The 15,381-nt window shown below is 40.5% G+C and overlaps 1 protein-coding gene across 3 annotated transcripts in view; it reads left to right on the top strand.

Annotated features, from left to right (window-relative positions):
• The window catches only part of si:rp71-17i16.5 (phosphatidylinositol 4,5-bisphosphate 3-kinase catalytic subunit gamma isoform), a 69,157-nt gene that overhangs the window by 44,133 nt on the left and 9,643 nt on the right, over window positions 1-15,381 (top strand). For 2 of the 3 annotated variants that reach the window (XM_039771703.1, XM_039771705.1), the window contains exons 5-7: window positions 3,839-3,960; window positions 8,184-8,330; window positions 10,847-10,937. In XM_039771703.1, coding sequence (XP_039627637.1) covers window positions 3,839-3,960; window positions 8,184-8,330; window positions 10,847-10,937 — 360 coding nt within the window. The remainder of the gene's footprint in view (window positions 1-3,838; window positions 3,961-8,183; window positions 8,331-10,846; window positions 10,938-15,381) is intronic. The other variant, XM_039771704.1, reaches the window with a different exon arrangement.

Raw genomic sequence — 15,381 nt, 5'->3', positions numbered from 1 at the left:
CTCATTTGCCAGCCTCCCTCTGTTAAAGGTGCAGATTCCACCTCAACGTTAAGTAAGTAAACACAGTCAAACATTGAGAAATACAATAAGAGGAGATTACAACACCAAAGACAACTTAATGGAACACTCCTACTGCTCACTCAACATCCCTTTGCTTGCTTGTTTCTTTGTTTGGTTCTTTACTTGGGTTCCTCCTTAATGTTAATAGTTTACTGTTCTCAATAGGTATTTGAATTTGCTAGTTTTCACTTTCTTAATTATTCCCTGTCCTAATTCTTTACAATCTTTAGTTTAATCTATTATCATTTTTTAGTCAGCTCTTATTTGGTTTTAATTGAACACTTAATTGTTATACTGTATAAATAAATCAATTAATCATGTTGTAGCTGTGTCTTCAGGGAGGGATTTTATTAGGTTTTGACCTTTACTGTTCACAGCATATTAAATTCTATTGCACCTCATGTGTGCTAACTCTGGTCTAACGCCATCCTCCAAAGAAGTTTACAGTATTTATAACAAAATAAATAGCACATGTAACAGGCTGATAAATAAGTGTTATTTGATGTGCCTGTTACCTTGAAGCTATTGAACAAAAGTTATGGAACATTCAGGGTGTTAAGGTGGTTTGGTCATACATATTATTCGGGAATCCTCTGCTGACTAGACCTAATAAGCTGGGAGACAATCCCCCTATTGACATCTGTCCACCACTGACCTTTCTTTAAAGTTAATACCCTTAGTTAATTACTGTGTCTCCATGGCCTCTGACTCTACATAGAGGGGTAGACCTTTGAGTTCGTAAAATGACATAGTGAATAGGGATATTACAGGGTCCTGTGACTGTGTGATAGTGCCCTCTATTACCTCCCTGACTGTTATAATGCATTACATGTTTGGTTTAATTAAGGCAAGTGCAATATATATATTTATATATTATAGGTGCCAAGGAGATATACACTGGCATCCTGACTGGAATGGAGTGTAACTCCTTACCTGTCCAGAAGGCCATAATAGAAGAACATTGTAGACAGAGCTGCAACCCAGCAAAGATGGTTAGTGACCCTTAACCCAGTCAGGGTAAAAAGACAATGGATGAACTGGGCAACCACGGATAGTGGAGGCAATTCATTCCCCACACAATATGTGGCAGCATCCCTCCTAGCTGTCCCCAGTTAGGACTCCTGCAGGGTTGCATGGTAGTTGGAGTGTAGAAGAGCAACCCTGTTAGGGTCATTGGTTGCTGCAAGAGGGAGCTACTGGGAGATGACTGCTTTAGTTTCCAGTCAACCTAGAAGTGCTTTGAATGACCACCTTTGGAGACACTGGATGCTTTCCCAGGTCTGGTTTAAAAGAAGCCCACCTTATCATATCACCTCTGGGAGTTAGAGTCGGGAGGCCAGTCCATTCATTTTGGCACATACTATATATATGACAGATTTGGGGCGTTGTCGTCCCCTTCAACCTTCAGATCAGATGCCAAACACCAGATAAAAGTCCAATTCTTGACTTTATTATAATAATAATGTGCACAAAGCACCCTCCACTCTACTATACTCCTAAATCAATACAATAATTCAATCAATACAATAATCCTCCTCTCCCAGATGCGCTATTCCCTTCCTCCCAACTCAGCTCGCTAGTCTGGGATCTCCCACAGTCCTTTATAGTCCTTGACCTGGAAGTGCTTCCGATCCCTCAGTCCATGTGATTATCCAGTACTTCCGGGTCAGGTGAACACTCCATTTCTTCAACCTGGAAGTACGTCGTTTCTTCTGTCCCCGTGACTGTGATGTACATCCGGGCTGCATTGAAAATATAAGTCTCTGGGCCTCCCTGCAGCATCCTCTGGCGGCCCCGACGTTATCCAGCAGGGCTGGGCATTAAAACTCCACATACAATGATGACCTGCTGGAATTCGGGGCATCTCCACGTCACAGAGGGCTCCATCTGGCGGCTTGGGGGTATTGGCCACCAGATGGAGCCGGCCATATATCACTATATATATATATATATATATATATATATATATATATATATATATATATATATATATATATATATATATATATATATATAGATAGATACTTTATTAATCCCAAGGGGAGGAATGCTAGGGCTAAGCCAGACCTCTCCCTGACACTTGTCAACTATTCATCCATTCAGACTTCATATATCAAACCTCTGACAACTCTTCCTGAACTGTTCAGTATAAATCCTAAAACTCATGTAAAGTAGCCATACAATATTCATTTCAGGATGCTGTAGGTCATCCACCTGAAGCTAAGGATGTTCAGGCCCAGCCACTACTTGGATGGGTGTAAAACTGAGGTCCTCACTCTGTGGTCACAAAATATCCCTGGCCTTTATGTAATAAATGCCATTTAGTAAATAGCATCTCATGAGTGTCACTGTCAACCTTGTGCACCTACCATGAGTTTAGATGTCCAAACAAGGTTTAACACAAAGGTGGAGTGAGGGCACATTTCAACATTCAGTGTCAGCTGGAGACGAGTCTTTGAAGATCTTTAAACCAGTAGTTTTTCAACTCCAGTCTTTTAGCATTCAGTGCTCTTTGCACCTGTGTCTGTACTGCTCTTTGGTAATCAGCACTTAGATTGAGTTAAGTGGGATACCTCTGTAGAAAAGGTGTGGTATAACCAGGACTGTGGCAATCACACAATTCATAAATAAATAATGAAAGAAGCACTTGAAGTTCAGAGGGGGTGTAGGTGTGCTCCTTGGTAGCATGATGGAGCACCTCCGGACGTCGATGTGGCAAATCTTCTGATTGTGAATTAAATTGCAGACATATGTGGTTCGGTCAATTTCCTCATTAGTTTAGGAAGCCTAAACAAAACAGGTAGATGAATAAGGTAACAAGAACAAAAAAGATGCAAATGCAAGAACAAGACGGAAGATAAAGAGAAAACCAAAAGTAAAAGAGATGGCAGGTTCAGGAGAGGAACCACTCACGAAGGGGCTGAGGGTCACTAATGGATGGCTCTTGTATAAGACCAAGGAGTGATAGTGGGAGACAGAGGAGGAAGGCTTGGCACGTCACCTTACAGAAATGCTGGCGGTGATAACCCAAGCTCACTTAAATGGTTGATTTGGCCTGTCGGAAGACATCTCCTCATGCTGAGGTGAGAGATACTGCAGGGCTGAGGGGACGTTGATTGGCTCAGGACTGTTTTTAAGGAAGAATTCTGCCAGTGGGATTTTAACCTTGATTTTATAATATGGCCTATTTAAGGATTCTTTATTGATGACAATTTAAACTCCACAAACAGTTTTTCTCAATTAATTATTTGTTTATTTACTGAATCTGCATTGCACTTTTACAAAACACTGTTGGATTTGTTTGGATTAAAATCTTTTGCACATTTAGACCATGTGTCCTCATTTGCCTGGCTCATCCTTGGACATGAGATCAGCAGTTCAGTGTTCGAGAGCTGGCAAGGACCGTGGAACTAACCTGGACCATCACAAAAGGGTAAACTAAAAATGATTTGATACAAGGACTATATGCATTTAAAGCAATGGCAAAGAATGCAAATATTTATGATTTTTAAGGAACATTTGTAAACCAGATAGTTGAATAATGAGATCAGTTAAAAGTAAGGATGACAAACTGATTGTGAAATTGGTCAGAATAAAAGCCACAGTGATGGATGTCCTGGAGGTCTGGAGTTGAAAAATACTACTCTAAACAATTGTATCCTTTTCTGTCAAGTTTGACTGCTTCAATTAAAAATTACTTGATCCTGTACAGTCTCTAAATAGGTATAAACCAAAACAGGAGGATAGAAAGTTATTGTTGAAATAAAAATGTCTGTAGAATTTTATTTTTATTATTTTTTAACAGCTGCACTGAAACTTCAGGAAATGTTGCAGAATGCTGACATCCCTCAAGAATTCCTGATGCCTTATGATCCCAGAATCAAAGCTGGAAAATTGGTGGTAATTCTCTTTAACTGTAGCCTCATATGTAGAGCTGATTATTTTTTACCTGTCTCTCCAAATGCTTAGACGTTTCTTAAACATGTGAAAAGACTTAAGACTTCCTGGTCATGTGACTCAAAGGCCTTTGTGCAAAGTATCTGCAATATTGTCTTATGACCCTTCTGGCTATTAGGGCACAACAATTTGACTGATATCATTAACCATCTCTTAATATGAAATGATGGGGATTCTAGAAAACATACCTGTCCTTAAAGGCATCTCCATCTGAACCATACTTTAGTAAGCTAGAGAGAGAAAGGAGCAGATACACAACCAAGATGATAACTACCCCATAAATCACAAGAGAAAGAAATGCCTTGAGAGTGTGCTGTTCATTTTTTTCCTTTGAAAAGAACAAAAAAGTTTTTCCATGATGCATCATTAAGGCACTATGGTGTAACCGCAGAAACTTTGGTTAGAGACATGGCTATTGTTTAACCCATATAACTAAATAAATGCTGCAATTTTCAAAATAACACCCTCAAATAATGTCTTTCATAATGAAGGTGTACCTGTGCTGAAATCCTTGTCAGTTCCTTAAAATCAAGGTATGGACGTGCTTGGTGTTGTTGTTGACATTGAAAATGGCTCCTTCTTCATGCTTAGCACTTGTCTAACCATTTTTGAACTTCTCGATCCATTCCTAAACACTCCACCATGGTAAAACACTGTCTCCATATTGTGCAAAAAGCCTTCTGCTCTCTGCTCTTCTTTGAGGTAAACCATGTTGAAACATGGTGTGTTTACTCCTAGAAAACACACAACAGAAACTGACTGATCAGAGTCGAAACTTTAGCACTGTGACCACAGACATAGCATGTTTCCACGTATCAATGGGAAAAGCTGTACAGTCAACCCAAACAAAACTATCTGCGGACATGCAGATTATGTTCCTCGTATAGTACATAATGAATGTGAATGGCAGACAGTAAACTTAAGCATGCAGATGAGGTACTTCATTTGAGCAAATGTGAGACACTGTAACGGCCGACCCCTTTACTCAGACTGGCATCTACATTACCAAGACTATTGCCTTGGCTAACCTGAGGATTCTCAAGCTAATAACATAGTCGTACTCCTTACAAATTGTCCTTTTTTCTCCCAAACAACAAAATAACAGGTACTAGAGGTCAGCGATGTAAAATCAAGTGCAGATATATTGACAGTGGATAAATATATACACACAAGGGCAGACAAATACTCAATACTATATACGTGCACACAATTCACCACTATCCCAAAGACACCAGTGTATAATTATATACAGTATCTCACAAAAGTGAGTATACCCCTCACATTTTTGTAAATATTTTATTATATCTTTTCATGGGACAACACTGAAGATAGGACACTTTGATGCAATGTAAAGTAGTCAGTGTACAGCTTGTATAACAGTATCAATTTGCTGTCCCCTCAAAATAACTTAACACACAGCCATTAATGTCTAAACCACTGGCAACAAAAGTGAGTACACCCATAAGTGAAAAATGTCCAAATTGTGCCCAATTACCCATTTTCCTTCCCTGGTGTCATGTGACTCGTTAGTGTTACAAGGTCTCAGGGGTGAATGGGGAGCAGGTGTGTTAAATTTGGTGTTATCGCTCTCACACTCTCTCATACTGGTCACTGGAAGTTCAACATGGCACCTCATGGAAAAGAACTCTCTAAGGATCTAAAAAAAATAATTTTTGCTCTACATAAAGATGGCCGAGGCTATAAGAAGAATTTCAACACCCTGAACCTGAGCTGCAGCACGGTGGCCAAGACCATACAGCAGTTTAACAGGACAGGTTTCACTCAGAACAGACCTCGCCATGGTCGACCAAAGAAGTTGAGTGCACGTGCTCAGCATCACATCCAGAGGTTGTCTTTTTCAAAATAGACGTATGAGTGCTGGCCCTTTCGGGGTGGGAGTTCAGCCTGTCAGTGCTCAGACCGTACACCGCACACTGCATAAAATTGGTCTGCATGGCTGTCATCCCAGAAGGAAGCCTCTTCTAAAGATGATGCACAAGAAAGCCCACAAACAGTTTGCTGAAGACAAGCAGACTAAGGACATGGATTACTGGAACCATGTCCTGTGGTCTGAGGGGACCAAGATAAACTTATTTGGTTCAGATGGTGTCAAGTGTGTGTGAGGAGTACAAAGACAAGTGTGTCTTGCCTACAGTCAAGCATGGTGGTGGGAGTGTCACGGTTTGGGGCTGCATAAGTGCTGCCAGCAGTGGGGAGCTACAGTTCATTGAGGGAACCATGAATGCCAACATGTACTGTGACATACTGAAGCAAAGCATGATCCCTTTCCTTTGGAAACTGGGTCGCAGGGCAGTATTCCAACATGATAACGACCCCAAACACACCTCCAAGACAACCACTGCCTTGCTAAAGAAACTGAGGGTAAAGGTGCTGGACTGGCTAAGCATGGCTCCAGACCTAAACCTAATTGAGCATCTGCGGGGCATCCTCAAATGGAAGGTGGAGGAACGCAAGGTCTCTAACATCCACCAGCTTCTTGATGTTGTCACTGGAGGAGTGGAAGAGGATTCCAGTGGCAACCTGTGAAGCTCTAGTGAACTCCATGCCCAAGAGAGTTAAGGCAATGCTGGAAAATAATGGCGGCCACATAAAAATATTGCCACTTTGGCCACAATTTGGACATTTTTCACTTTGGGGTGTACCCACTTTTGTTGCCAGCAGTTTAGATATTAATGGCTGTGTGTTGAGTTATTTTGAGGGGACTGCAAATTGACACAGTTATACAAGCTGTACACGGACTACTTTACATTATATCAAAGTGTCATATCTTCAGTGTTGTCCCATGAAAAGATATAATAAAATATTTATAAAAATGTGAGGGGTGTACTCACTTTTGTGAGATACTGTATATATTATTTATACAAACACACGTATACAATAATAATATTTACAAAAACCCTCCCTTACCCCTAAACAATAAATCAATAAACACGGAACACAAACACAGAAAAATGATAAACAGCAGTTGAAATGTATGTAGTAAGTGAGTCCAGCTAATAAAGTCCGCGGTAATTGAATATTGGCTGAAGTGATATCTTGCTTCATCCCGAAATACAAAATGACCTCACTGTGTATGTCCTTTGCAATGGCTGATAGGAATCCAAACCCTGGGGTTTCTCTGCACTGGTTGTCGTGATGATGATACGGATACTGAAAAAGCAAGCAGTGGAATTGCACAAAGAACGGAAGTGATGAGTTGGAAAATTAATGCGTAAAGCGACTCCTTTCTTCTGTTGATCCCCTTCTCTCTCCTCACCTTTATCTTTCTCTCTCCTCTCCTCTCTCTTCTTTTCTGCTCCTCTCGTTTAAAACTGAATGTTAAACAGGAAATTCCCATCTCGGGGTTGGGGTCTTCCTTCATCGTCCTTCCCCCGTTTGACTTGTGGGGTCAACATTTACTTATAGACCCATACATAATAGTAAACGGCACGATGAAAACAAAATGCAACTCAGCACAGACATTAAAAAATACCTACTATTATGCAGCCCCGTTACAATGCAGAACAGCAAGAGACTTTCCAGGTCCACAGAAAGGTCATAAGATAAATCAGAGCCCACGGTATTAGAAGAGGTACAGTAATTCATGAAACTGAAATTTGCCATTTGATGTCATGTTGCTGATAAAGAAAGAAGGTAATACAACTCCAGAACTGTAATCAGACAAGAGCTATGGCTCAGAGTTTCCCAGAAATCTGCCGATAATTAAAAATGTATGTTGGGTTCAGCAGGTAATGTGATCAGCCCACCACCCCAGGTAGACAATAGGTTTCTAAGGTATTTATGATGGATCATTGTGGATTTGGGATGGTTTTTCTTCCTTTGTACAGCTTAGAGCACTAAATCCTGCTGAATAAAAAGTCAAACCATCTTTAATAAATTTGATCAATTGTACTGACTGTTAGAACTTTATTTTACAAGATAGAGCATCTGATCACCCTGCCATAATTAGATCAATGATTCCAGAGCTCTTCTAACCTTCTTGCATCTTCTAAACGTTGCACTTAGCTTTTGTATACATTTAATTTCAGTTTTGATGTCAAAAGTAAACACTAAAGAGGTCATGGAATTCACCCAGAGGTCTAAGTCAGCTCTGTATCTTTAGTACACCATAATGACCACTCAGACTTGAAATCACTTTTGTGCAGGTGGAGCGATGCAAGGTGATGGCATCCAAAAAGAAACCTCTTTGGCTAGAGTTTACCTGTGGAGACCTGGATGGCCCCCCAGCACCTCATGTGGGGATTATTTTTAAACATGGAGACGATTTAAGACAGGACATGCTTGTTTTACAGGTGAGATTGCACTTGTTCTAAAAACTGAGATGTCTACTCTTTACATAAAAATTGTATGGCACAACAAGCGTTATCTACCTCTCACTCTCTCTACAAGTTTACGCAAAACCAGCCATGATGTCTTATTTAAAAAAAGTCAAATTTCCCATCCACTTCTTGTGTAGACAAGACCCAGTGTTTTCAAATTTAGAGTGTTTTCGAAGAAGAATACATTTTTGGTGGTTGAAAAATGACATTTCATAGTCTAAAACAAATAAAAAATAGATCTGTTCTCATTTTTAAAAAAAAATCACCCACTTTAGCGTTTTCAGATCATCTTTAAAGTGTTTATCATCCACACTGAAATGCTAAAGAGGTGTAACTTTTTCCTATTGGACATGCATGGCTAGTCAGCCAAGAGTGCTGCTTGGTTACAGAGCCACCATTAAAAGAGCATACATGACATCTTGGCTAGAGTTGATAGAAGACACATGGGAGACCCTTAAATTAGCTGGTAGGAGGTTCAGGGGTCTGATGAGACCAAAACTGAGCTTTCTGTCCATCAGTTTAAACAAATTGTTTGAACATTGTATGTTATCAAAAACACACCAAATCCCACCGTGAAGCGTGATGGTGACATTATTATACTGTGAGTATGCTTTTCTGCAGAATAAGGGTGGAGGGGAAAATTAATGCAGGAACATACAGGGAAATCTTGGGAGAAAACCTGATGGACGCTGCAAGAAACCTGTCCCTGGAGAGAAAATGTGTGTTCCAGCAGCACAACAATGACAAGAACAAAAAGAAAACTACACAGGAATGGCATAATAACAACAATGTTAATGTCCTGGAGAGACCGAGTCAGAGCCCAGATGTCAATCCAACTGAGAATGTAAAATATGGCTGGCCATGGAAAATCTGTTCCCTCACAACCTCCATGCAGCCTGGTAGAGAATGAACAGTTCTGCAAAGAACAAAGGAGGAAAATTGTAGCATCCAGTTGTGCAAAGCTGACAGAGAACAAGAGACCAGTCCGCACATGCTCAAGACTGTCCTGGCTACATCTATTAAATACTGACTTGAAGGAGGTGAATGCTTACGTGACCAATTATTTGGTTTTTTATATTTGCAATTACCGAATATACTCACAGATAAGTTTTCCCGCGGATAGCTCGGGACTTGATTTTACTGTATAATTTCTGGTATTTTATAATGTCGGTCATATAAGCCGAATGTGGAAAACTCACGCTATTGGTCCAAGAGATTATGATATACTAATGCCCACCTGAGAGAGTAACCATGGAGCACACAGCCTTTTTGTGTATGTGGGTGCAGCAATGCGCTGTACCAGTGTGTGTTCCTAACCTCTCCCTTTCTCTATTATGCCTACATGACCACACGGTAATACCCGAACTATTCCAAAGCAACGTTTGCACTGATTTGTGTTTTTTGTATCTCACACCCTCATACACCTTTATTGTAAGAACATCCCTTATCTATGATGGAGTGTTCAATCAGAAGAAAATATGAAGCTGGTTTTGAATTAAACGTTGTTGAAGTGCCAAAAGAAATTGGTAACTGCGCTGCTGCAATAAAGTTCGAGGCGTCTGAGAAGCTGATGCGAGATTGGAGGAGGCAAGAAGACGTAAAAAACAAAAAATGAAGTGTTGCATTTTTGAACTGGCATATAAGTCGGGGTCTGATTTTATGATCGATTTTTTGGTTTTCAAGACCCGACTTATACATGAGTATATACAGTAATTAGACCAATTTACTAGACCACTTTAACATTAAAAAGTCTTTTTCAGTTGATCAGTGCCAACGGAAGCCAAATTATATCCACTATGATTCAATGTTGTATAACAATAAAATGTGGAAACTTCCAAAGGGGTTACTAGGCACTGACTTTCACTTGTATTTTTGAGTTTGCTTGCTCCAATGATTGCTCACCATTTAGACTGCATTGTCTAGTTTTACAGCACACATGTTAGAATTCATCTATAAGTGACATCACCAGCAGATTTCAACTCTGTTTTGACATTCTGTAAGCCTTCCATTTTCCTGAACTTTTCCTTCCTTTTTACTGTAACTGGGAACACCAAAGGAGGGTGAAGACAGGAAGATTAAGTGAGGTCACATTCCTCTAACAAAAAATAAAATAAACAAGTGAAGCTGTGATGTATTTTCCAGTTAAAATTAGAAATGCAAACATTTCATTTTCTTCAATGAGGCTAGTGTTCAATTATGCTCATCTTTCTAGCTTGTAGCCATTGCTGTTCTGACTCCCAACTGGAACAGAGTTAGGGTTAGGGTTAGAAACAGGCAAATAAGATCACAGAAAATGGATATGTGTATTTAATTTTGTTGTCCACATAAGGGTGATGGTCTCATTCCATGTGTTAGATTTCCTATATTCTTATTTGTGCCTTTTGAAAGACAGCAGCAACTGTGTGTTGTCCACCAGAGGCCTGTGCTGTATTTATACTCCTCTTTTCACGCATTTTCTAATTATTGGATCCTTATGGTCTGTTTTTTAGACTCTGATAATAATGGACTCCATTTGGCAAGAGAATTCTCTCGACCTCAATTTAATCCCCTATGGCTGCATTTCAACAGGATATAACATAGGTATTTCATGACCTTTCTTTTTTTTTCTTTTGTATATTTCATTCAAGCTCATAATTAAGTGGTTCATTTAGAAGAAATGTTCTGCTGTCACTGAGTGACGGCTGAAGCATTTAGATGCTTGACAACTTTGACAATACCCAAAATGCTGGGAAAGATTGCTGTCTTTTGTGTTTCTCCTTGATTGACTCATCAAAACAACTCATCATCCTGGGTGTACTCCTTAGCCTACAATGTCAAATATGAATTTGTCAAAGCAGAGTTTGAAGGCCTCTTCATTAATACCTTTCTATAGCCAGCAGTGACTGATTTATGTAAAGTAAGAATTGTTCAAGCCATTATTTCTACATTATCAGGTATTCTGCAAGACAGTGGCACAGTGGTTGATGCTCATGTCCATCCAGAGAAAAGGGATCAAATCTCAGCCTACTTCAGCATGTGTAAAACACACATTGTTTCTACAACCCCAATTCCAATGAAGTTGGGACGTTGTGTAAAACATAAATAAAAACAGAATACAATGATTTGCAAATCCTTTTCAACCTATTGAATACAATGCGAAGACAAGATATCTAATGTTCAACCTGATAAACTTTATTGTTGTTTTGCAAATCTTGACTCATTTTGAATTTAATGCCTGCAACACGTTCCAAAAAAGCTGGGACAGGGGCAGCAAAAGACTGGGAAAGTTGAGGAATGTTCAAAAAACACCTGTTTTGAACATTCCACAGGTGAACAGGTTAATTGGAAACAGGTGTTTGTCATGATTGGGTATAAAAGGAGCATCCCCAAAAAGCTCAGTCGTTCACAAGCAAGGATGGGGCGAGGTTCACCATTTTGTGAACAACTGCGTGGGCAAATAGTCCAGTAGTTTAAGAAGAACGTTTCTCACCATACAATTGCAAGGAATCTAGGGATTTCATCATCTACTGTCCATAATATCATCAAAAGATTCAGAGAATCTGGAGAAATCTCTGCACGTAAGCGGCAAGGCTGAATACCAACACTGGATGCCCGTGACCTTCGATCCCTCAGGCGGCACTGCATTAAAAACCGACATCATTCTGTAAAGGATATCACCACGTGGGCTCAGGAATACTTCAGAAAATCATTGTCAGTTAACACAGTTCGTCGCTACATCTACAAGTGTAAGTTAAAACTCTACCATGCAAAGCGAAAGACATATATCAACAACACCCAGAAACGCCAATGGCTTCTCTGGGCCCTATGCTCATCTGAGATGGACTGACACAAAGTGGAAAAGTGTGCTGTGGTCTGACGAGTCCACATTTCAAATTGTTTTTGGAAATCATGGACGTCGTGTCTTCCGGGCCAAAGAGGAAAAGTACCATCCGGATTGTTATCAGCGTAAACTTCAAAAGCCAGCATCTGTGATGGTATGGGGGTGTGTTAGTGCCTATGGCATGGGTCACTCTTACATCTGTGAAGGCACCATTAATGCTGAAAGGTACATACAGGTTTTGGAGCAACATATGCTGTCATCCAAGCGACGTCTTTTTCAGGGACGTCCCTGCTTATTTCAGCAGGACAATGCAAAGCCACATTCTGCATGTGTTACAACAGCATAGCTTCGTAGTAAAAGAGTGCGGGTACTAGACTGTCCTGCCTGCTGTCCAGACCTGTCTCCCATTGAAAATGTGTGGCGTATTATGAAGTGCAAAATACAACAACGGAGACCCCGAACTGTTGAGCAACTGAAGTTATGCATCAAGCAAGAATGGGAAAGAACTCCACCTACATAGCTTCAACAATTAGGGTCCTCGGTTCCCAAACGCTTATTGAGTGTTGTTAAAAGGAAAGGTGATATAACACAGTGGTCAACATGCCCCTGTCCCAGCTTTTTTGGAACGTGTTGCAGGCATCAAATTCAAAATGAGTGAAGATTTGCAAAACAACAATAAAGTTTATCAGTTTGAACATTCAATATCTTGTCTTTGCAGTGTATTCAATTGAATATAGGTTGAAAAGGATTTGCAAATCATTGTATTCTGTTTTTATTTACGTTTTACACAACGTCCCAACTTCATTGGGATTGAGGTTGTATATCTGTGTGGTCCCTGAGAACCTACGTTTTCCCACCATGTCCCAAACACATACACGTTAGGAATATTTGCCAGACACAAATGAGTTGATGGGAGTCATCCATTGGACTAAGATACCAATCAATGTTCCACCCTGCCTTGTACCTGATGCTGCCAGGATAGGCTTCCGTTCTCTGTAACACTATAATGGAATAACAGAGTCTCGGAGATGTATCAGTGATCAGTTTTTGACATAGTGAGGCTCTGAAGTACAATTCCAGCCTTAAAGAAAAAGAAAATACACGAGAAAGTGCTCTTTGCTGTTTCATTTTTTCTGAAAGTTATTAGCAGATGTTGTTGACCTCAGTCTGGTTTAGGGGAATTTTCTGTCATTCTGCTTAGTATTAGTAGGAGACAAGAAGTTACTGTGTATAATGCCAAAGTCACCACTTTGGGCATTTTGGAATAATGGGATATAGAATTGCCTACTGGAGTCCACTAGATACATTTTATTAACAACACCTTTTTACACCTAACTGGCTCAGCTGGACCTTTCCATGGCTTGAAAGGCTTTGTTCTGCAGATTTTATTCTATGGTGCAACCGAAAGACGAGCATCTGAGCACAATAGTGACTTAGAGTGCATGTTTGTCTGCATAAATGTGTGCCCATGTGTTTAACGGAGCTGGGATAAATTTGTTAATGAACTCATCATTTGCAGTTCAACCAAGGAAATGGATTGGAACTGAAAGGGAATTTCAGAAAGATGAATTCTATTCAATGAAATTCTTCACAGTTCCTTGTTTTGTGGTTTTCCATAAGATAAGATAAGAGATATCCCTTTATTAATCCCCAAAGGTAAATTCAGGTGTTATTACACCTGGAGGAGATTCCAGGAGATAGGCAGTTGCTCTAGGAGAGCTGGACAGGGCCGTAAGAAGGCCCTTAACCCATCAGCAGGACCGGTATCTGCTCCTTTCGGCAAGGAGGAACAGGATGAGCACTTCTAGATCCCTACAAAATGACCTCCAGCAGGTAGGCCACTGGTTTGAATGTCTCTGACCAAACAATCATAAAACAGACTTCATGAGGGTGGTCTGAAGGCCCAACGTCCTCTAGTGGGCCCTGTGCTTACTGCTCGGCCCTGTTGAGCTCGATTGGCATTTGCCATAGAATACCAGAATTGTCAGGTCCACCACTGGCACCCTGTGCTTTCGTGAAAGGGTCTTGAGAAGCCATGGAGATTGTTATGCTGCCTGTAACATCTTTCAGCATGACTAGTTTGGTAGTGGGTAAGTGATGGTCTGGGGAGGGATATCCATGGAGGGACGCAGAGAGCTCTACAGGCTAGACAACGGCACCTTGACTGCCAATAGGTATCGGGATGAAATCCTTGGATCCATTGTCAGACCCTATGCTAGTGCAGTGGGTCCTGGGTTCCTCCTGGTGCACAACAATGCCCGGCCTCATGTGGCAAGAGTATGCAGGCAGTTCCTGAAGGATGAAGGAATTGATACCATTGACTGGTCCCCATGCTCTGCTCGCCTGACCTAAATCCAATGGAATACCTCTGGGACATTATGTTTCGTTCCATCTGAAGCCACCAGGTTGCACCTCAGACTGTACAGGAGCTCAGTGGAGATCCCTCAAGACACCATCTGTCATCTCATTAGGAGCATCACCAGGACCCCCTCCCCCTCTCCGATGTTGCAAACAAGTACGTGGTGGCCATACAAACTACTGAGTAAGTTTGGAGTTGCTGCAACAAAATTTTATCAAAATGGACTAGCCTGCCGCATCATTTTTCACTTTGATTTTCAGGATGTCTTTGAATTCAGCCCTCAGTAGGTTGATCATTTTCATTTCCATCAAACGATGTGGCATCCTTTCATTCCTAACACATTACCCAGTCCATATCAGTAGAGAATTACTTCAGAACACTTTGAAATTACCTCAGATTTATTTTTGTCTGGCAAATACTAATTCACTAGTATGAGAAGGCCCCAACATATGATATACTATTCGACTCATCTTGATGTCTTGTTATGTAAGACATCAAGGTTTTTAGGGTTTCTCCCTATTTTTGTCTCTCTCAACCCAAACACTCCTAATTTTTAGGATATAATTGGACCTATTTTATGCAGGAAATTATACCCTTTATGGTAAAGAGCAAACTTATGGCTTTCTTCAGCAAAATGACCAGAAGGACTTGAAGCTGTTCATAACACATCAACTGACCTAAGGGGTTCACCCCTTAATGAGATATGATGGATCAAAGTTACTCCTACTCACAAAATTTCAAAAAATGGGAATTGGTAAAATAGGCACGTGAAGTATCAGAAAGTTCCAGCAAAACACTGATATGAAAAAGGAAAAAAAGAGAAAGTATGAGCAAAACTCAAGTAC

The sequence above is a fragment of the Polypterus senegalus genome, chromosome 12, assembly GCF_016835505.1.
Source record: "Polypterus senegalus isolate Bchr_013 chromosome 12, ASM1683550v1, whole genome shotgun sequence".
In the NCBI taxonomy this organism is placed as follows: domain Eukaryota; kingdom Metazoa; phylum Chordata; class Cladistia; order Polypteriformes; family Polypteridae; genus Polypterus; species Polypterus senegalus.
This window is presented reverse-complemented; position numbering and strand designations above follow the sequence as displayed.